Source organism: Ranitomeya imitator, chromosome 4 (genome assembly GCF_032444005.1).
Source record: "Ranitomeya imitator isolate aRanImi1 chromosome 4, aRanImi1.pri, whole genome shotgun sequence".
Classification (NCBI taxonomy): domain Eukaryota; kingdom Metazoa; phylum Chordata; class Amphibia; order Anura; family Dendrobatidae; genus Ranitomeya; species Ranitomeya imitator.
The window spans coordinates 354,229,179-354,252,906 of NC_091285.1; the positions used below are offsets into that span (position 1 = coordinate 354,229,179).

General features: G+C 47.6%; 1 protein-coding gene across 1 annotated transcript in view; it reads left to right on the forward strand.

Moving 5' to 3' along the window:
• The window catches only part of LOC138674514 (laminin subunit beta-4-like), a 341,174-nt gene that overhangs the window by 47,447 nt on the left and 269,999 nt on the right, over positions 1 to 23,728 (forward strand). Inside the window, exons 5-6 of the mRNA XM_069762342.1 lie at positions 18,015 to 18,088; positions 19,636 to 19,824. Coding sequence (XP_069618443.1) covers positions 18,015 to 18,088; positions 19,636 to 19,824 — 263 coding nt within the window. The remainder of the gene's footprint in view (positions 1 to 18,014; positions 18,089 to 19,635; positions 19,825 to 23,728) is intronic.

The window sequence follows — 23,728 nt, forward strand, 5'->3', positions numbered from 1 at the left end:
CAATGAAAGCTTTGGCTTCAATTCCTTTCTGTAACTGCATACCTTTATACTTATAGGACCGGTTTTTAGGTGTTTCTTGACTATGTTTTTATTCTTTTAAGTGTTTTTAGCATTTTCCAATGGTCTTTCTTGTTAATATATGTATTAATTGAGATATCTTTACCCTAGGCCATTATCTGTGTATGTGTCGTTGTTTCCGGTGCTTATACCTTATTGTCCTGTTCCTACTGGCATGGCGCTCCGGATCTTGGTGGATGTCCTGTTCCGGTTGGCTGGGTTCCTCTTCTGCGACGGGGAGCTTGGATATCCTGCATGTGAATGCAACCTTTGAAAAGAATGGGCGGATTGTTTTTTCGGCTTCTGACATATGGACTATAAACCACACTATTGTTTTGCCTGTATTTACCCCTCTTTCTCTTATCACCTATTATTCTGTTTTGATTATCATCATTTTGTTTTGTCTATATAATGGTCATCACCATGGCTGCATTTACACTGATGCCTGTGTTGTCCTGGGCTGATATTCCTTTAGCATAATATTTGCCTTTGGGTATGTGTATAGTCTTTATTCTTATAATTATGTATTACTATGCAGTGTTATTGGTGGTTGCTCCACCTCTTTCTACCCATTTCCCTATAGCCTCCCTTATATATGGCACTGCGGGTTTATTCTTATCCCACCTATATGTATTTGTGCATATCTGATTGTGCATTTTGATGTTCGTATTTGTACCTTGATATTTATATTCTTATACACCTTTGTTAGGGCTTTTTACCATTATCTCAGTAACTTACGCTGGTTTTTTGCACTTATATAGTTTCCCCTTTCACTCTATTTTGGCCGATATGACAACCCGTCCCGTTATGGATACCCAGCTTCTCCCCCTTTTCTTCTCTCCTTGGTGTATCTGGCGGTGGTACTGCACACGTGCAGGGTCCGCTCCCCCCCTGACTCCCGAGAGGCGCCAATCACGTGACCGCAGTGTGTTCCACTGCGTGTCACGGTGCGCATGCTCGGGAGTCCCTTTGGCTTGGTGGGACGGCCCTTGATGCGCGCGCAACTTTAACCCGTCCAGAACACTCCCTGCTACCTTCTCTGTCATCCTCTGCGCCTCCTAGCTGCATTGCGCACGCGCGGGATCCGTTACCCCGCCACTGACTTCCGGGATGCGCGATCACGTGACCGCAGTGCGTTCCACTGCATGTCACGGTGCGCAGACTCGGAAGTCCCCTTGGCTCGGTGGGACGGTCCCATAACGCGCGCTATCTGAAGCAGCTTAGGATACTTCCGGTCTAGGTATCGCCATTTCTTTTCCTCTATATAAGTCCCTCACACCTCTCTAAACCTTGTCCTCGCCCCTATTGAAGAAGCTACGGCGAAACAGCGCTTGTCGGGCGCATGGGAACCGTTCCTGCACTGTCTTAGCGACACCAGATACCGCTGCACTTTATCTGTCATCACAGGTAAACTATTCCTTGGCTATTTATCCCTATTTTGGTACTGTTTTGGCATTTTTTCAGCTGTCACATTTGAATTATTGGAGTTTTCACCAGTACACTAGCAGGTTCGTTCTCTGCATTGTTCTTGGGTAAGGCATATACTCACGTCATGCCGATTGACTTTACCTTGAAATAGGATATATTTTTATGCCTGTGGCAGTTATACCTTGTGTACATTGTCAGTTATCATGAATTAGGATACCTGGTTTGCTTTACTACTAGTACTACCATCATATGATTACTGGGTTTAGTATTTTAACCCCTTGCGGGACAGTGCAGCTTCGTTCTCTTAAGCTTGGTGGTTTTCCCCCCATTTTTTGCTTTCCTTATTTTTCCTTCCCCCTCCCCATTGTCATATGCCCTGTATTTTTTAAAAAACATTGTTGTTTCAATAAAATTATTATCGTTTTATTATCTCCCTCTGTCTTCACTTCTGTTTCTGTTGTGGTAGCACACAATGGAATATGTGGTTTATTAGCTAACCAATGATGTCAAAAGACGGGCAGTGCTAACAAGGGTGGTGCTGCGTGTCATTACAAAGGAAAGTCACACCTCAGGGACATTGTAATGGTCTCTAATGAGACACATTTTGTACGTGTTGAGTTCCACGTGGGCAAGGAGAAAAAGTCAGCCACCTTGTACAAATGCAGCAGTACTGCTGTACAAGGTGGCTGTTATACATAGAAACACCTGTGGGTGGGGGGCAGGCTCCCTTCAATTTCAGTTCATGTGCCTGCGTGGCGTTTGCAGGTCACGTTGCAAGCTACACAGCAGGGGAACAGCTGGCGTTGCTGAACCCCACTGACACATTGACTGGTGTTTTTCTCTGTGCAGATTGCATGTCCGGGCAAAAACTAGCGGTGTTAGAGCCCAGGGTCAGCAGGAGGAGGAGGAGAGGAGCAAAGTGTAGGCCGAAGCCTGCACTGGTGGCAGCTTTTGGTCGGTTGTGCCAGCGTGGCTTGTGCTGGACACGATGCCGGCTACACACCGGGGGAACAGCTGGCGGTGCTGAACCCCACTAACACATTGGCTGGTGTTTTTCTCTGTGCAGCTAGCAGTTCCGGGCAAAAACTAGCGGTGTTTGAGCCCAGGGTCAGCAGGAGGAGGAGGAGAGGAGCAAAGTGTAGGCCGAAGCCTGCACTGGTGGCAGCTTTTGGTCGGTTGTGCCAGCGTGGCTTGTGCTGGACACGATGCCGGCTACACAGCGGGGGAACAGCTGGCGGTGCTGAACCCCACTAACACATTGGCTGGTGTTTTTCTCTGTGCAGCTAGCATTTCCGGGCAAAAACTAGCGGTGTTTGAGCCCAGGGTCAGCAGGAGGAGTAGAGGAGCAGAGTGTAGGCCGAAGCCTAGTTGAACCAATTTCAAAGGTTACCTTTAACCCCCCCCTCAGGTGTTGCAAGGTACAAGAGCCACACCTTGAACAGCATTAATGATGCACAAGTCAAAGGTTGCTCTATTTAATTTTGCTCCTTGCACACGCTGAATTAAACACGTACACTATTTAGCCCATTATACTGTCAAACAGTAGTGGAGGCGTGACTACTAGTCTTTTTAAGGTGACGCAGCACAGGTGTACAAATTTACACCTAGGTGCTGTGCGTAGATTCCTTACCGTTGTTATTTGCAGTACAGGAAACTGCGCTCTTGTGTTATCCCTTGGCAATACCCTGTTAGTGCAGGCCGTCTCATGACCTCATTTCATGTTGGCCGGTGCGGTTAACGATGGCCATAAATCCCAGACCCACAGTGGCTTTTCCTAAAGTCACACTGCGGTGCTGGGATTCGTGGCCTTGTGCAGTACATATGTTCGCCGCTCACACATGTCCTTACACCTGCTTCAGACTGGGCGGCCTCAGCTGATCCCTTATCGCATGCCGCGGCCATGAGGCCGCACAGTCAGAAGAAGGCGGAAGGAGGGGAGTGAAAACAGGGGAACATATGCACTGCTCGTGCCCATCAATCACACCCTCGCAGTCAAAATATATGAGACAACGGGGGGCGTTGTGTCGGGCAGGGGGGACGCACAGGCACAGCCAGCCAACCAATGATGTCAGGAGACGGGCAGCGCTAACAATGGGGGTGCTGCGTGTCATTAAAAAGGAAAGTCACACCTCAGGGACATTGTAATGGTCTGTAATGAGACACATTTTGTACTTGTTGAGTTCCACGTGTGCAAGGAGAAAAAGTCAGCCACCTTGTACAAATGCAGCAGTACTGCTGTACAAGGTGGCTGTTATACATAGAAACACCTGGGGGGGTGGGGGGCAGGCTCCCTTCAATTTCAGTTCATGTGCCTACGTGGCGTTTGCAGGACACGTTGCCAGCTACACAGCAGGGGAACAGCTGGCGGTGCTGAACCCCACTAACACATTGGCTGTTTTTTTTATCTCTGTGAAGCTAGCATGTCCGGGCAGAAACTGGCGTTGTTTGAGCCCAGGGTCAGCAGGAGGAGGAGAGGAGCAAAGTGTAGGCCGAAGCCTGCACTGGTGGCAGCTTTTGGTCAGTTGTGCCAGCGTGGCTTGTGCTGGACACGATGCCGACTACACAGCAGAGGAACAGCTGGCGGTGCTGAACCCCACTAACACATTGGCTGGTGTTTTTCTCTGTGCAGCTAGCATGTCCGGGCAGAAACTGGCGTTGTTTGAGCCCAGGGTCAGCAGGAGGAGGAGAGGAGCAAAGTGTAGGCCGAAGCCTGCACTGGTGGCAGCTTTTGTTCTGTTGTGCCAGCGTGGCTTGTGCTGGACACGTTGCCGACTACACAGCAGGGGAACAGCTGGCGTTGCTGAACCCCACTAACACATTGGCTGGTGTTTTTCTCTGTGCAGCTAGCATTTCCGGGCAAAAACTAGCGGTGTTTGAGCCCAGGGTCAGCAGGAGGAGTAGAGGAGCAGAGTGTAGGCCGAAGCCTAGTTGAACCAATTTCAAAGGTTACCTTTAACCCACCCCTCAGGTGTTGCAAGGTACAAGAGCCACACCTTGAACAGCATTAATGATACACAAGTCAAAGGTTGCTCTATTTAATTTTGCTCCTTGCACACGCTGAATTAAACACGTACACTATTTAGCCCATTATACTGTCAAACAGTAGTGGAGGCGTGACTACTAGTCTTTTTAAGGAGACGCAGCACAGGTGTACAAATTTACACCTAGGTGCTGTGCGCAGATTCCTTACCGTTGTTATTTGCAGTACAGGAAACTGCGCTCTTGTGTTATCCCTTGGCAATACCCTGTTAGTGCAGGCCGTCTCATGACCTCATTTCATGTTGGCCGGTGCGGTTAACGATGGCCATAAATCCCAGACCCACAGTGGCTTTTCCTAAAGTCACACTGCGGTGCTGGGATTCGTGGCCTTGTGCAGTAAATATGTTCGCCGCTCACACATGTCCTTACACCTGCTTCAGACTGGGCGGCCTCAGCTGATCCCTTATCGCATGCCGCGGCCATGAGGCCGCACAGTCAGAAGAAGGCGGAAGGAGGGGAGTGAAAACAGGGGAACATATGCACTGCTCGTGCCCATCAATCACACCCTCGCAGTCAAAATATATGAGACAACGGGGGGCGTTGTGTCGGGCAGAGGGGACGCACAGGCACAGCCAGCCAACCAATGATGTCAGGAGACGGGCAGCGCTAACAATGGGGGTGCTGCGTGTCATTAAAAAGGAAAGTCACACCTCAGGGACATTGTAATGGTCTGTAATGAGACACATTTTGTACTTGTTGAGTTCCACGTGTGCAAGGAGAAAAAGTCAGCCACCTTGTACAAATGCAGCAGTACTGCTGTACAAGGTGGCTGTTATACATAGAAACACCTGGGGGGGGGGGGCAGGCTCCCTTCAATTTCAGTTCATGTTCCTGCGTGGCGTTTGCAGGAAACGTTGCCAGCTACACAGCAGGGGAACAGCTGGCGGTGCTGAACCCCACTAACACATTGGCTGGTGTTTTTCTCTGTGCAGCTAGCATGTCCGGGCAGAAACTGGCGTTGTTTGAGCCCAGGGTCAGCAGGAGGAGGAGAGGAGCAAAGTGTAGGCCGAAGCCTGCACTGGTGGCAGCTTTTGTTCTGTTGTGCCAGCGTGGCTTGTGCTGGACACGTTGCCGACTACACAGCAGGGGAACAGCTGGCGGTGCTGAACCCCACTAACACATTGGCTGGTGTTTTTCTCTGTGCAGCTAGCAGTTCCGGGCAAAAACTAGCGGTGTTTGAGCCCAGGGTCAGCAGGAGGAGTAGAGGAGCAGAGTGTAGGCCGAAGCCTAGTTGAACCAATTTCAAAGGTTACCTTTAACCCCCCTCAGGTGTTGCAAGGTACAAGAGCCACACCTTGTGCAGCATTAATGCTGCACAAGTAAAAGGTTGCTCTATTTGTTTTGCTCCTTGCACACGCTGACTAAAACACGTACACTATTTAGCCCATTATACTGTCAAACAGTTGTGGAGGCGTGACTTGTCTTTTTAACGAGACGCAGCACAGGTGTCAAAATTTGCACCTAGGTACTGGGCGCAGATTCCTGAGCGTTGTTATTTGCTGTACAGGAGTCTGCGCTATTGTGATCCCTTGGCCATGCGCTGTGAGCGCTTCCTGTCTTCTGACCTCATTTCATGTCGGCCTTTGCGGTTAGCGATGGACATGAATCCCAGACCCACAGTGTGTTTTCAAAAAATCACACTGCGTGGCTGGGATTCGTGGCCTTGTGCAGTAAATAGGTTTGACGCTTACACATGTCCTTACACCTGCTCCAGACTGGGCGGCCTCAGCTGATCCCTTATCGCCTACCACGGCCAGGAGGCCGCACAGTCTGAAGAAGGCGGAAGGAGATGAGTTAAGACAGGCGAACATATGCACTGCTCGTGCCCATAAACCACACCCTCGCTGACAAAATAAATATGACAACGAGGGGCGTTGTTTCTAGCAGGGCGGATGCACAGGCGCAGCCAGCTAACCATGATGACAAAAGACGGGAAACGCTACCAAGGGGGGTGCTGCGTATCATTACAAAGGAAAGTCACACCTCAGGGACAGTGGAATGGTCTCAATGAGACACATTTTGTACGTGTTGAGTTCCACGTGGGCAAGGAGAAAAAGTCAGCCACCTTGTACAAATGCAGCAGTACTGCTGTACTAGGTGGCTGTTATACATAGAAACACCTGGGGGGGTGGGGCCAGGTTCTCTTTTAATTTCAGTTCCTGTGCCTGCATGGCGTTTGCAGGTCACGTTGCCGGCTACACAGCAGGGGAACAGCTGGCGTTGCTGAACCCCACTAACACATTGGCTGGTGTTTTTCTCTGTGCAGCTAGCACTTCCGGGCAAAAACTAGCGGTGTTTGAGCCCAGGGTCAGCAGGAGGAGGAGAGGAGCAGAGTGTAGGCCGAAGCCTGCACTGGTGGCAGCTTTTGTTCTGTTGTGCCAGCTTGGCTTGTGCTGGACACGTTGCCGACTACACAGCAGGGGAACAGCTGGCGGTGCTGAACCCCACTGACACATCACCTAGTGTTTTTTCTGTGTAGACAACACTTCCAGGTGGCAACTGACAGTGTTGAAACCCAGGGAATCAAAGAGGAGCAGAGTGTAGGCCGAAGCCTGCAGTGGAGCAAGTTGAAAGGGAACCTTTAACCCCCCCCCAGGCATTTGTTGCTGAAAGAGCCATCTTGTACAGCAGTAATACTGCACATGGAAAATGGTGGCTCCGAAAATTATGCTCCTTGCAAACGCTGAAGTACACACTCATATAATGTGTCCCCTCACACTGTCAAACCATCCCGGAAGTGGGACTTTCCTTTGTAATGTGACACAGCACAGCCGTCATTCCAACCCCCTTGGTGCCGGGCGCCACCTCCTCAACGTTGTTTGGTTCTGTCACGGAGCCCGCGCTGTAATTTTATCCCTTGGCCATGCACAGTTAGCGGTGCCCGTCTTCTGACATCATGTAGGTGTCAGGCTGGCAGTGCCTGTGCGTCCAAGCTGCCCGAGATCCAACCTTGCAGTGTCATCTAATGTAGTCCCACTGCGGGCCAGGGATCCATGGGCATGCGCAGTGCATATCATCGCCTCTCACTCACCTCCTTCCTGCTTCTTCAGACTGTGCGGCGTCACGGCCGTGGCATGCTATTAGGGATCAGCTGACGCCGCCTAGTCTGAAGAAGCGTGAAGAAGGGGAGTGAGAGGCTAGTATATGCACTGCGCATGGCCATGGATACCAGGCCCACTGTGGGATCACATTAGACGACACTGCGAGGTGTGATTTCGGGCAGCGTGGACGCACAGGCGCAGCCAGGACGACAACAAATGATGTCAGAGGACGGGCAGCGCAAACTGTGCATGGCCAAGGGATAACATAACAGCGCAGGGTCCATGACGGAATCAAACAACGCTAAGGAGGCAGCGCACGGTGCCAAGGGGGTAGCAATGACGGCTGTGCTGCGTCACATTACAAAGGAAAGTCCCGCCTCCGGGACGGTTGGACGGTGTGAGGGGACACATTACATGAGTGTGTAGTTCAGCGTTTGCAAGGAGCATAATTTCAAGAGCGACCTTTCCCTTGTGCAGTATTAGTGCTGCACATGGTGGCTCTTTCAGTAACAAACGCCTAGGAGGGGGGGGGACAGGTCCCCTTACATTTTAGTTGTGCCAGCGTGGCGGTCGCATGACACGTTGCCGGATACACAGCTGGGGATCAGCTGACGTTACTGAACCCCAATAACAGAGGAGCGACTGTTGACTGTGCACACAGCACTTCCAGGCACCAACTGGCGGTGTTAGAGCCCAGGGACAGCAGGAGGAGCAGATTGGAGGTATTGCCGCACACACAGCTGGGGATCAGCTGACGTTACTGAACCCCAATAACAGAGGAGCGACTGTTGACTGTGCACACAGCACTTCCAGGCACCAACTGGCGGTGTTAGAGCCCAGGGACAGCAGGAGGAGCAGATTGGAGGTATTGCCGCACACACAGCTGGGGATCAGCTGACGTTACTGAACCCCAATAACAGAGGAGCGACTGTTGACTGTGCACACAGCACTTCCAGGCACCAACTGGCGGTGTTAGAGCCCAGGGACAGCAGGAGGAGCAGAGGAACAGAGTGTAGGCCGAAGCCTGATTGGAGCAAGTTGAAAAGAAACCTTTAACCCCCCCCCCCCCAAGACGTTTGTAGCTGAAAGAGCCATGTTGTGCAGCACTAAGGATGCAAAAGGATAAGGTTGCTCTTTTAATTATGCTCCTTGCAAACACCGAAGTAAACACTAAAAATGTGTCCCTTTATACCGTTAAACCGTTCCGGAGGTGCGAATTTCCTTCGTAATGGGACACAGCACAGCTGTCATTCCTATCCCCTTGATGCCGTGCGCTGCCTCCTCAGCGTTGTTTTAAGCTGTCACGGAGCCTGCGCTGTTCTGTTAGCCCTTGGCCATGCCCAATTAGCGCTGCCTGTCTTCTGACATAATTTGGTGTCAGGCTGTCAGTGCCTGTGCGTCCACGCTGCTCCAGATCCCACCTCGCAGTCTCATCTAACGTAATCCCACTGCGGGCCTTGGAACCATGGGCATGCACAGTGCATAACCTCGACTCTCACTCCCCTCCTTCCCTCTTCTTCAGACTGTGCGGTGTCACGGCCGTGGCATGCTAGGGATCAGCTGACGGCGCACAGTCTAAAGAAGGCGGAGGGAAATGAGCGAGAGCCCGAGGGGAAGATATGCACTGCGCATGCCCATGGATCCCAGGCCCGCAGTGTGACTCAATCAGAAGACACTGCGAGGCGGGATCTCGGGCACCGCGGCCGCACAGGCGCAGCCAGCCTGACACCAAATTATGTCAGAAGACAGGCAGCGCAAATAGGGCATGCCCAAGGGATAACAGAACAGCGCAGGCTCCGTGACAGCTTAAAACAACGCTGAGGAGGCAGCGCATGGCACCAAGGGGGTAGGAATGACGGCTGTGCTGCGTCACATTACGAAGGAAAGTCCCAGCTCCGGGACGGTATAACGGTATCAGTGAACACATTTTATAAGTGTTAAGTTCTGCGTGTGCAAAGAGCTAAAAAAAAAGAGCTACCTTTTCCTTGTGCAGCATTACTGCTGCACAAGATGGCTCTTTCAGTAACAAACGACGGGGGGGGGGGACAGGTTCCCTTACATTTAGGTTGTTGTGCCAGCGTGGCGGTCGCAGGACACATTGCCGGCTACACAGCTGGGGATCAGCTGACGTTACTGAAACCCAATAACACTGGGTCGTATGTTTTTACTGTGCAGCCTGCACTTCTGAGCCGCAACTGGCGGTGTTGGAGCCCAGGAATAGCAGTTCAGGTGGTAGAAAGATGAACACAGCAGGAGACCTGGATGACACCCAATTACTTAATCAGGCAGAGGAGTGGCAAATTCCTGCGAGATCCAGGCCTGGTTCATTTTCAGGAAAGTAAGCCGGTCAACGTTATCGGAGGATAGTCGCATGCGACGGTCTGTTAGTACACCACCTGCGGCACTAAAGACACGTTCCGATAAGACACTAGCCGCAGGGCAAGCCAGCACCTCCAATGCATACTGGCTTAGCTCTGGCCATGTATCCAGCTTAGAGACCCAAAACTTGAACGGGGAAGAGCCGTCTGGGAGTACAGTAAGAGGGCAAGCCATGTAGTCTGTCACCATCTGACGGAACCGTTGCCTCCTGCTGACTGGAGCCGCCGGTGATGGTGTAGACATTTGGGGCGGGCACACAAAAGTGTGCCAGAGTTGTGCCATACTGGGCTTGCCTTGGGCAGAGGCACTGCTTCTGCTCCCTCTTTGGGCAGAGCCTCCCCCACTGCCTCGACGCACTGAGCTGCTTTGTAAAGCACTAGCAGCACTCCTCTCAGTTGGACAGGAGAAGATGATGGAATTCACCAGTGTGTCGTGGTACTCCCGCAATTTACGCTCCCGGGTCAACGCAGGGATGAGGTTTTGGACGTTGTCCCGGTAGCGAGGATCGAGGAGGGTGAACACCCAATAATCAGGCATGTTGAGAATGTGGTCGATGCGGCGGTCGTTTCTCAGGCACTGCAGCATGAAATCCACCATGTGCTGCAGAGTGCCAACTGGCCCAGAAACGCTGTCCCCTGCTTGAGACATGATCTCTGCCCGCTCGTCATCACCCCACCCTCGCTGTACACACTGACCACTGGACAATTGTGTCGCTCCCTCCTCTGGACGGAGCTCTTCCTCCTCCATTGACTCCTCCTCATCCTCCTCACAAATTGGCCCCTGCGTACCCCTTTGTGAGGAACCACGTGGCGCTGACTCTCCAGAAGCTGATGGAAAAGGTGACTCCTCATCCTCCACCTCTTCCACCACATCATCCCTTAACCCTTGCAAAGTTTGCTGAAGCAGGCAGATAAGGGGGACAGTCATGCTGACTAGTGCATCATCTGCACTTGCCATCCGCGTGGAATAATCAAAAGGACGCAAAACCTGGCAGACGTCCTTCATAGTGGCCCGCTCTGTGGTTGTGAAGTCTGATCGGCGCTGACTGCGACTTCTTTGCGCCTGATGCAGCTGGTACTCCATAACTGCTTGCTGCTGCTCACACAACCGCTCCAACATATGTAACGTGGAATTCCACCGGGTAGTTAGGTCACATATGATGCGGTGTTCCGGAAGGCGGAATCGGCGCTGCAGAGCAGCAATGCGGGATCTGGCCAAGCTGGAACGCCGCAAGTGAGCACACTCTAGGCGGACCTTGTGCAGCAGGGCATCAAGATCCGGATAGTCCCTCAGAAAACTCTGCACAACCAAATTGAGCACATGTGCCAGACATGGGATGTGAGTGAGGTTGCCAAGGGCCAAAGCTGCCACCAGATTTCGGCCATTGTCACACACTACCATGCCTGGCTGGAGATTCGCTGGCAGTAACCACACATCGCTCTCCTGCTTTATGGCATTCCAGAGCTCCTGCGCTGTGTGGCTTCGATGCCCCAATGAAACTAGTTTCAAGACGGCCTGCTGATGTTTGGCCACGGCTGTGCTCATGTCGGTCATAGGTAAACGTTCACGGGTCCATGTGGGGGTGGACTGTGACGGATCCTGCAGAGAGGAATCAGAGGAACTGGTGTAAGAGGAGGAGTCGATGCGTACAGACTGGATTCCTGCAATCCTTGGAGTGGGCAGGACACGTCCTGCGCCACTCGCACGATCTGTACCTGGCTCAACAACATTAACCCAATGGGCAGTGAGGGAAACATATCGCCCCTGTCCATGCTGACTGGTCCACGCATCGGTGGTGAGGTGGACCTTGCTACTGACGGCGTTCAGTAGCGCATGTTTTATGTTTGCCTCAACATGCCTGTGCAGGGCAGGGACAGCCTGCCTGCTGAAGTAAAAGCGGCTGGGCACCTTGTACTGTGGGACTGCCAATGCCATCAAGTCACGGAAGCTGTCAGTCTCCACCAGCCTGAACGAGAGCATTTCCAGGGACAACAGTTTGGCAATGCCTGCATTCAGAGCCTGTGCTCGGGGGTGGTTGGCCGAGAATGCCCGCCTTTTCTCCCATGCCTGTACTACCGATGGCTGTAGAGTAGACTGGGAGTGTGAGGATGACTGGGAAGGTGGTGCTGTGGGTGGAATTACACAAGGTCTCTGGGAGGAAGCCAAACCAGCTGTGCGTGAGCTGGAGGAAGAGGCAACACGAGCTGAAGAGGTGGTAGCTGCCGCTGTTGGTTGGCCTACATCTTCAGTGTGTTTCTGTAACTCCACCGCGTGCCTGGTCCGCACATGTTTCCACATATTTGTGGTATTGAGGTTGCTGACATTTTTCCCTCTTTTTACTTTATGATGACACAGCTTGCATTTGACAAAACAAATGTCATCTGCAACTGTGTCAAAAAAGGACCAGGCACTGCAAGTCTTGGGAGCGCCCTTTTTGGCTTTGGAAAGAGACAGGCTCCTAACGGGTGCCAAAGTGGAGGCTACAGGCTCCGCAGTCTTCCCCCTCCCTCTCCCTCTTTGGCCCGTAAGAGGAAGCTCTTCCTCTGAGCTGCTCCCACCACCTTCCTGTTCCTCACGCCACGATGGGTCAAGGACCTCATCATCTCCACTACCCTCTGCCACCAACTGCTCCTCCTGGGTAGTCTCAGCAGCACAGTACGCACGAGAAAGCGGCACCTGAGTTTCATCATCAGATGCGTACTGCGCTGTGGTCACCGGAGGCACTGGCCCACCTGCCTCTTCAGAGTCAGAGAGAAAAAGGTGTTGGGCATCACTGCACACTGCCTCTTCTTCCATTTCTCCAATGCTGCTTGGCTGGCCCCCTGTTTCCAAGCCAAGAGATTCAGAGAACAGAAGTAGAGACGGCTCCTGTCCTGGGCTCTCTGACTGCCTGGCCAATTTGGCAGGTGGTGAAGAGACAGATGGCTGCTCTCCAGTGCTCTGTGCCTGAGAGGATGTGGCACTAACTGAAGTCGATGCCGAGGCGTTAGCTGCCATCCACCCGACAACGGCTTCAATTTGGTCTTCACGCAGCAGCGGTGCACGGCGCTCTCCGACAAAGCTGCGCATGAAGGACTGTTCCCTGCTGAAACTGAGTGACGACGAGTCACCGGCGCCCGCAGCAGGCACAGAATCACCACGTCCTCTCCCTGCTCCTCTCCCTGCTCCGCGCCCACGCCCACGTGCCTTACTCCCTGCCCTCTTCATCTTGGTTGACAGATAAAGATAAGCAGAAAAGTACTAAGGCCTTAGTGTGCTTATTCCTGTAATGCTCCTCCTAACAGGTGTAAGAAACACTAATGTTGTAAATTGTGGACTAAACTTTATTATTTTTCAAATGTGGCCTACACAAGTGTTAAGTTGTGTTTGGTGAACTTAACTTTTTTTTGGTGCAGATCGGGCTACAGAGCTAGTTTAAATCACACGGAGACCGTGCAGACAGCCGTAAACGGCGCTGCAAGGCCAAAAAACCCTCCTCTAGGTTATCCTATATAGTGTTTTTCCACTATTTAGCTGGATACAAGTGGAAAGACACTAATAGGAATTTTTTTTTTCAAATTTTAAACTGGCTGCACTATTTGAAAAAAAGGAAATTGTTTTTCAAGGTATGAGGCAGTAACGCACCCTGAGCTGAATCCAACCGGCTATGGCTGCACACAGACTACAGGGCGAGCTGCGCTCACACAGAGACCGTGCAGACAGCCGTAAACGGCGCTGCAAGGCCCCAAAAAAACCCTCTAGGTTATCCTATGTAGTGTTTTTCCACAATTGAGCTGGAGACTGGTGGAAAGACACTAATAGGAATTTTTTTTTTTTCAAATTTTAAACAGGCTGCACTATTTCAAAAAAAGGAAAATTTTTCTCAAGGTATGAGCCAGTAACGAACCCTGAGCTGAATCCAACCGGCTATGGCTGCACACAGACTACAGGGCGAGCTGGGCTCACACGGAGACCGTGCAGACAGCCGTAAACGGCGCTGCAAGGCCAAAAAACCCTCCTCTAGGTTATCCTATATAGTGTTTTTCCACTATTTAGCTGGATACGAGTGGAAAGACACTTATAGGATTTTTTTTTTGTCAAATTTTAAACAGGCTGCACTATTTGAAAAAAAAGGAAAATTTTTCGCAAGGTATGAGCCAGTAACGAACCCTGAGCTGAATCCAACCGGCTATGGCTGCACACAGACTACAGGGCGAGCTGGGCTCACACGGAGACCGTGCAGACAGCCGTAAACGGCGCTGCAAGGCCAAAAAACCCTCCTCTAGGTTATCCTATATAGTGTTTTTCCACTATTTAGCTGGATACGAGTGGAAAGACACTAATAGGAATTTTTTTTTTCAAATTTTAAACAGGCTGCACTATTTGAAAAAAAGGAAAATTTTTCTCAAGGTATGAGCCAGTAACGAACCCTGAGCTGAATCCAACCGGCTATGGCTGCACACAGACTACAGGGCGAGCTGGGCTCACACGGAGACCGTGCAGACAGCCGTAAACGGCGCTGCAAGGCCCAAAAACCCCCCTCTAGGTTATCCTATGTAGTGTTTTTCCACAATAGAGCTGGAGACTGGTGGAAAAACACTAATAGGAAATTTGAGAAAAAATGTGCAGCAGGCTGCACTAAGAGCAAAAAAGAACAACTGTGTGAGGCAGTGTGAACCCCCCCTGAGCTGAATACAACCGGGTATATGGCTGCACACAGACTACAGAGTGAGCTGCACACACACACACACACAGAGACCTTGCAGAACGCTGTTAAAACAGCGCTGCAAGGCAAGAGCAAGGTGAACAGTGAAGAACACACAGCGTTTTGCTAAATTAGCCTTTGGAAAGGAAAATAAAGCAATTAGCAAGCTCAACTGGCCCTCAGTTAGAACACAGCGTCCTGTCCCTAACTGAAATCACAGCAGAGTGAGCGCAAAATGGCGGCAGCGCTTTTTTATAGTGCAGAGTGACATCATTTCAGCAGCCAATCCAAGCCTTGCCAGTACTTACATGCCCACCATGCTAAACAGGATGTGCCCACACTTTCATTCATTCCTCATTGGCTGCTGCGTTCAATTTGAATTCTGGGAACTTCCGATTCCGGTATCCGATACGCGGGAAGTATCGGAATTCAGTATCGGAATTCCAATACCGCAAATATCGGCCGATACCCGATACTTGCGGTATCGGAATGCTCAACACTAGTGATGAGCCAATATACTCGTTACTCAAGATTTCTCGAGCATGCTCGGGGGTCCTCTGAGTATTTTTTAATGCTCAGAGATTTAGTTTTTCTTGCCGCAGCTGAATGATTTACATCTGTTAGCCAGCATAAGTACATGTGGGGATTCCCTAGCAACTAGGCAACCCCCACATGTACTTATGCTGGCTAACAGATGTAAATCATTCAGCTGAGGCAAGAAAAACTAAATCTCTGGGCACTAAAAAATACTCGGAGGACCCCGAGCATGCTCCAGAAATCTCGAGTAAAGAGTATATTCGCTCATCACTAAAAGATAACTGTTCATTTTTAAAAAAAACATTGCAAAACTTCCTGTGAAGCACCTGAAGGGTTAATAAATATCTTGAATGTGGTTTTGAGCACCTTGAGGGGTGAACTTTTTAGAATGGTGTCACTTTTGGGTATTTTCTGTCATATAAACTTCAAATGTGAGGTGGTCCCTTAAAAAAAATGGTGTAAAAATAAGAAATTGCTGTTTAAATTTTAAGCCTTATAACTTCCTAACAAAAACAATTTTGGTTCTAAAATTGTGCTGATTTATAGTAGACATGTGGGAAATGTTACCTGTTAAGTATTTTTTGTGACATATCTCTGTGATTTAAGGGTATAAAAATTCAAATTTGGAAAATTGCGAAATTTTCCAAATTTTCACCAAATTTCCATTTTTTTCACAAATAATTGCAAGTCATATCAAAGAAATTTTATCACTGACATGAAGTACAATATGTCATGAAAAAATAATGCCAGAATCACCAGAATCCATTAAAACATTCCAAAGTTATTCAGAAAGGGACAGTGGTCAGAAGTGTAAAAATTGGCTTGGTCATTAACATGCAAACCACCCTCGGGGTTAAAGGGGTTAATGAATTGGAATGTCTGATGAGTGGCATGTACCTCCATGTACAACATCAGAAATCTTACTCAAGTTCATAGCTGTAGTAAGATTTCTTTAGAAAGGAGAGCAACATCTACTCATGAATTAGTCTAACTATGGTGTCACATTTTCACTACGTTCCCTTCATGTCCCAGCTCCACTCCACTCTGAGTTGTGCTAAATTTTGCAATTTTTAACAGCTTTTAAACAATTTTTATGGCGCAAAAGTTTGATGAATTGGACCCTATGTGTTTAGTAAGAGGTCCTCCTAATCAAGTTAGGAGGATCAGTTAGATGTCATTTAAGTGTGAGTTTTGATTGTCTCATACTATACATACAAGTCGTTAAGCAATGCTATAGGTGGGAATGGTACAACCTACTAGACATGTTGGACAGTTTTCTCTTCTTGACAACAATTTTGTATGCCATTTATAGAAATGTTCTGAACCAATATTGCTACCATTAAAAACTTTGACACATTTGTATTATTTACAACTCTTTTTAATCATATTTCATTTTGTGGGTACTTTAGTCACAATTCATCAAATCAATTTCACCAGAATTCTAGTGTAAATTGCTTTTAACATTTGCAAAAAAATTTTCATAACTTGTAATTGTAACTGTTTCTCGCAGCTCTGCTAAAATGGGTGGAGCTGTGGAGACCAGGGCACGGTGGAGGCATACTGCAACATTTCATCTAACTCATGACAACCTGTGGTATTCCTTACTCCAGAAATATTACTTCAGTCACTGACTAGAGTAAGGGTACGGTCACACAGTGGCATTTTGATCGCTACGACGGCACGATCCGTGACGCTCCAGCATCGTAACAATATCGCTCCAGCGTCGTAGACGGCTGTCACACTTTGCAATGTACGACGCTGGAGCGATAATTTTATGACGTATGTGCGATGTAGAAGCCGTTGGTTACTATGCGCACATCGTATGCAATATCGTTCACACCTTTGTTACACGATGCGATCATGCCGCCACAGCGGGACACTAGACGACGAAAGAAAGTTTCAAACGATCTGCTACGACGTACGATTCTCAGCGGGGTCCCTGATCGCAGGAGCGTGTCAGACACAGCGAGATCGCTCGAACGTCACGGATATATCGCTGGAACGTCACGGATCGTGCCGTCATAGCGATCAAAATGCCACTGTGTGACGGTACCCTAAGATTTTTGATTTGTGCTCCCTTTAATTAATCATAATATATGACTCCAACACACCACCTCATCAAGGCTGGCCATTTTCACCATTCTTGAGGAATAGGAGCCTGTATATAAAACAAAGTAGTTCTTATGCAAATTCTGCAAGAGTTCTGGATCACTTTGTTTAGTAATCTCTCCACTGAAGAAAGAGAAAGAATTATGCAAGAATACACAAAATATTTAAAGAAGATTGGTCACCAAATTTCACAGCATTAACTGCATATACTATTAAATGCATTTCTTAGACCTGATGTACTTAATTTGAAAATCCTTGTCAGAATGGTTGTGTAATCATAATATTAAGATGACAAATGATGATAATGATAATTCTAGCTAGAGCCAGAGCTGTACTCATAAATAGTTCATCTAAATATCAGGTATCAAAACTTTAAAAAAAAAAAGATTTTAAAGCAATTTATAACATGTTTTTTTAAAATACACCAGGCTCATTAGGTCTAAGACTTATTTAATAATGTGTGCAGTTTGTGTTGTGAAATCTGGTGACAGAGTTAACAAACTTCAAGCAACGCAGTAAATTTTGTCCTTGTCAAGGCTGTGAGTTGTGACAATAAGGGTTTATGGCTACGAACAACTCTTTTTAGATGGCCATATATAGAATATAACTGTATACACATGTATGGTTTACCTACAGTGGGAATTTACAACAGTGGGAATTTGATTACGCTAATACTCATATCATTGGATGAGCACCCTAAGATAAAAAGTTTTAGCTCATGTAAACCTTTTTTTCCTTAGGAGTTGACCTGGTCAGCATTAGACTTGACCTAGAAACATTGTTTCAGTTCAGCCATCTTGTGATGACCTTTAAGGTAACATGTCTTTGAAATGTATCTCATGGGAAAATAATTCTGAATTTAAAAAACAACATTATTTTAATTCATAACTGAATGCTAACATGTTACAAATGTGATATATACAACAAAATTAGCATTTTTTTTAAAAACCAAACTTGAAATCTTATTTGGTGATATGTATATCATATTTAGCAGACTATAAGACGCACCCAAATTTTGTGGAGGAAAATAGAAAAAAAATATTTTAAATAAAATGGTGGTGCGTTTATTTAGTTATTTTATGGTAGCTTACGGGAGGTTGACGGCGGTGGAGCAGGGTCACAGGAGGCCGGCGGCAGTAGGAGTGGGGTGATTCTGGTGGCCCCGGATTCTGTTGAGTGCCGACATTTAGGAGAGCTCAGGGCCTTCAGCCCCGCAGCGACGGGACACCTCCTCCTCCCAGGATGCTGCCCGCAGCATCTCCTCATTCCTGCTACCAGCGCCATCCTCCTGAAGCAGTTACCCTGCCTCCTGTGATCCCACTCCACTGCAGCCGCTACCCCGGGTAACCTACCTTTGGATTAAAAGACGCCCCTCCAATTGCCTCCCAAATTTGAGGGAAAAAAGTGCTTCTTATATTCTGAAAAATGCAGTATATTGTAAAGTGCTGTGGAATATGTTGGCATTATAGAAGTAAAAATGAATATATAGGAGTAGTAAAGCCAGCAACTGCAGCTTTAGGTTGAGTTCACATGATTGTTTGTTTCTCTAACCTGTTACATCCACAAATTGAGTTCTTCTTGCATTTCTGAGCTCTCATCTGCAGACAGGAGCTGGAAATATTACTATTAGGCCGGCGTCACACTAGCGTATTGCATCCAATATGACAGCATCGGATGCAATATGCTAATGACCCTCGGCTCCTGCTCTGCTGCGAGTGGGAGCCGAGTGTTATGTGTCTGTGCTCCGAGCCTCTCGCACAGAGAGAATAGGAGCACAGCTGTGGAGGAGGCGGAGAAATGAATTTCTCCATCTCCTCCGTTGCCGGGGTCAGCGTTTAGCGCACAGCACTCGGATGATATCCGAGTGATGTGCGCTGTCTCACTCACACCCATAGGCTTATATTTGTGCGATTGAGACATTTCTCTGCCGAGTGTCGGTGACAATCGCAGCATGCTGCGATTTCCCTCGCACACTGAAAACGGCCAAGGAAAAATCTGGGGATGTGAGCTGCCCCATAGTAGAATACTGGTCCGAGTGCTATGTGATTTTCTATCGCATAGCACTGGTCCTTATTACAGACTAGTGTGACTCCAGCCTTAGAAATCACACTGTCCAATCTGCATTATGGACAAGATCAGTGAGATTTTTTTTCCATGTTGACTATTATTCCATGTGGAAAATCACTCATATACACTACCACACTGACTTTTATAGTTCAATGCATTGTCCTTATACAGACCATTACCCTGACTGGCTGAGAATATGTTCCTGTTAATGAGGTCTAACAGTTTGAAGTTTCGGATGCGTTTGTTCTTTTTGCTATTGCTGTTATTTACTTGTTTGTTATGTTGTTTCTCCAGACATTCCGCCCTGCTGCAATGTTAGTTGAGCGATCTCGGGATTTTGGGAAGACATGGAAGGTGTTCAGATATTTTGCACAAAATTGTGATTTAGCTTTTCCACACATTTCTGAAGGTCATGCTGATGAAATAGGAGATGTAGTCTGTGATTCAAGATATTCAGACATGGAGCCTTCCTCCGAAGGAGAGGTAATACCCCAGAGGGCTGAGTTTATACTATATGTAGATTTATATTCTAAATCCCCAAAAATGAATAATGAAATGGACAGATCCAACTGTATCCTAACTAAATGTTTATTTTGATGAAATTCTGTGTCAGTAAACAAAAAATTGGTTTGAATCGCCATTTTCGGTGATCTGTAACTTTTTTTATTATAATGTCAATGGGCCTGCCATTGAGTGGGGTCTTCTTACAGGCTGATGTCTGTGTAAGGCCCCGTGCAGATGACCATTTAAATCGGATGAGTGATATCCGTGGTTTTGACAGATACCACTTGTATCTAGGTCCGAGGAAAAAATATTGCAGAATGCATGGTTTGCCTCTGAGAATTGAGTGGCACTCGCCAATTAAAGTCTATGTAAAAAACAGCTGACCTGTCCTGACTTTGATGCAGGCTCACCGCCGGAACCTGCATCAAAGCAGAGGATCTGCCATCGGACAAACTATTCAGTCCGATGGCAGAAAGGAGCTAAATTTTGCAACTATTTAAAAACTCAAAATTCATGAATCGGGCAAAAACAGCTAACAAAATTCCACTAACAAAACGGAAACCAAAAAACACAGGCAAAATAAACTTCAAAAAGGTGCAACTAGAATAAAGTAGTTGGTGCAAAAGGCGAAAACACAAAGCTAGACAGAAATAGGCACAAAGGCAGTGATGAATCAAAGTCTGATGTTCATGTGGATCCAGATAAGCACAGGGGTATTAAAGATGTGTTATGGACCTCACAATGTTCCTGGATTCATCACCTTTACGCACAACATATCCAACTAGTAGTGAAGAAATACTACAGCAACAAAGTAAACAATTATCTCTGTGAGAAATACAAGCACATCAGTGTTTGTCCAACACTGGGCAGTATGGTGACTCAGTGGTTAGCATTGCAGCGCTGGAGTCCTGGGTTCAAATCCCTCCAAGGACAACATCTGCAAGGAGTTTGTATGTTCTCCCTGTGTTTGCATGGGTTTCCTCCGGGTACTCCGGTTTCCTCCCACAATTCAAAGACGTACTGATAGGGAATTTAGATTGTGAGCCCCATGAGGGACAGCGATGATAATGTGTGCTACCTGTAAAGCGCTGCGGAATATGTTAGCGCTATATAAAAATAAAGATTATTATTTATTATCCAACAAAGATGAAGGACTCACATAGATATCCTAATTAGAACTAAATTTGCTTGTGACATTTAAAGTCTGTTAATTTTTTTTTTTTTTTTAAGTTTTACATTACAATTTTACATTGAATAATTGCTCACATTAATATAGCTGTAATAACAAAAAACATAAATATTCATCTTTTTTATTTTGAGCTGTGCTTTAACCCCTCTGTGACCTTAGACGTACTATCCCGTCGAGGTGCCCTGGGCTTATCTGACCCTGGACGGGATAGTACGTCATAGCCGATCGGCCGCGCTCACGGGGGGAGCGCGGCCGATCGCGGCCGGGTGTCAGCTGCTTATCGCAGCTGACATCCGGCACTATGTGCCAGGAGCGGTCACGGACCGCCCCCGGCACATTAACCCCTGGCACACCGCGATCAAACATGATCGCGATGTGCCGGCGGTGCAGGGAAGCACCGCGCAGGGAGGGGGCTCCCTGCGGGCTTCCCTGAGCCCCCCGCAGCAACGCGATGTGATCGCGTTGCTGCGAGGGTCTCCTCACCTCCCTCCCTGCTCAAGCCCCGGATCCAAGATGGCCGCGGATCCGGGTCCTGCAGGGAGGGAGGTGGCTTCACAGAGCCTGCTCAGAGCAGGCACTGTGAAGGCTGCAGCGCTGCATGTCAGATCAGTGATCTGACAGAGTGCTGTGCAAACTGTCAGATCACTGATCTGTGATGTCCCCCCTTGGGACAAAGTAAAAAAGTTAAAAAAAAAATTTCCAAATGTGTAAAAAAAATAAAAAAAAATATTCCAAAATAATGAAAAAAAAAAAAATATATTATTCCCATAAATACATTTCTTCATCTAAATAAAAAAAAAAAACCAATAAAAGTACACATATTTAGTATCGCCGCGTCCGTAACGACCCGACCTATAAAACTGTCCCACTAGTTAACCCCTTCAGTAAACACCGTAAGAAAAAAAAAAAAAAAAACAAGGCAAAAAACAACGCTTTATTATCATACTGCCGAACAAAAAGTGGAATAACACGCGATCAAAAGGACAGATATAAATAACCATGATACCGCTGAAAGCGTCATATTGTCCCGCAAAAAAAGAGCCGCCATACAGCATCATCAGCAAAAAAATAAAAAAGTTATAGTCCTGAGAATAAAGCGATGCAAAAATAATTATTTTTTCTGTAAAATAGTTTTTATCGTATAAAAGCGCCAAAACATAAAAAAATGATATAAATGAGGTGTCGCTGTAATCGTACTGACCCGAAGAATAAAACTGATTTATCAATTTTACCAAACGCGGAACGGTATAAACGCCTCCCCCAATAGAAATTCATGAATAGCTGGCTTTTGGTCATTCTTCCTCACAAAAATCGGAATAAAAAGCGATAAAAAAATGTCACGTGCCCAAAAATGTTTTCAATAAAAACGTCAACTCGTCCCGCAAAAAACAAGACCTCACATGACTCTGTGGACCAAAATATGGAAAAATTATAGCTCTCAAAATGTGGTATTGCAAAAAATATTTTTTGCAATAAAAAGGGTCTTTCAGTGTGTGACGGCTGCCAATCATAAAAATCCGCTAAAAAACTCGCTATAAAAGTAAATCAAACCCCCCTTCATCACCCCCTTAGTTAGGGAAAAATAAAAAAAAATGTATTTATTTCCATTTTCCCATTAGGGCTAGGGTTAGGGCTAGGATTAGGGTTAGGGTTAGGGTTAGGGCTAGGGTTAGGGCTAGGGTTAGGGCTAGGGCTAGGGCTAGGGTTAGGGCTAGGGTTAGGGCTAGGGTTAGGGTTAGGGCTAGGGTTAGGGCTAGGGTTAGGGCTAGGGTTAGGGTTAGGGCTAGGGTTAGGGCTAGGGTTAGGGTTAGGGCTAGGGTTAGGGCTAGGGTTAGGGTTAGGGCTAGGGTTAGGGCTAGGGTTAGGGTTAGGGCTAGGGTTAGGGCTAGGGTTAGGGCTAGGGTTAGGGTTAGGGTTGGGGCTACAGTTAGGGTTGGGGCTAAAGTTAGGGTTAGGGTTTAGATTACATTTACAGTTGGGAATAGGGTTGGGATTAGGGTTAGGGGTGTGTCAGGGTTAGAGGTGTGGTTAGGGTTACCGTTGGAATTAGGGTTAGTGGTGTGTTTAGATTAGGGTTTCAGTTATAATTGGGGGGTTTCCACTGTTTCGGCACATCAGGGGCTCTCCAAACACGACATGGCGTCCGATCTCAATTCCAGCCAATTCTGCGTTGAAAAAGTAAAACAGTGCTCCTTCCCTTCCGAGCTCTCCTGTGTGCCCAAACAGGGGTTTACCCCAACATATGGGGTATCAGCGTACTCAGGACAAATTGGACAACAACTTTTGTGGACCAATTTCTCCTGTTACCCTTGGGAAAATACAAAACTGGGGGCTAAAAAATAATTTTTGTGGGAAAACAAAAAGATTTTTTATTTTCACGGCTCTGCGTTATAAACTGTAGTGAAACACTTGGGGGTTCAAAGTTCTCACAACACATCTAGATAAGTTCATTGAGGGGTCTAGTTTCCAATATGGGGTCACTTGTGGGGGGTTTCTACTGTTTAGGTACATTAGGGGCTCTGCAAACGCAATGTGACGCCTGCAGACCAATCCATCTAAGTCTGCATTCCAAATGATGCTCCTTCCCTTCCGAGCCCTCCCATGCGCCCAAACGGTGGTTCCCCCCCACATATCGGGTATCAGCGTACTCAGGACAAATTGGACAACAACATTTAGGGTCCAATTTCTCCTGCT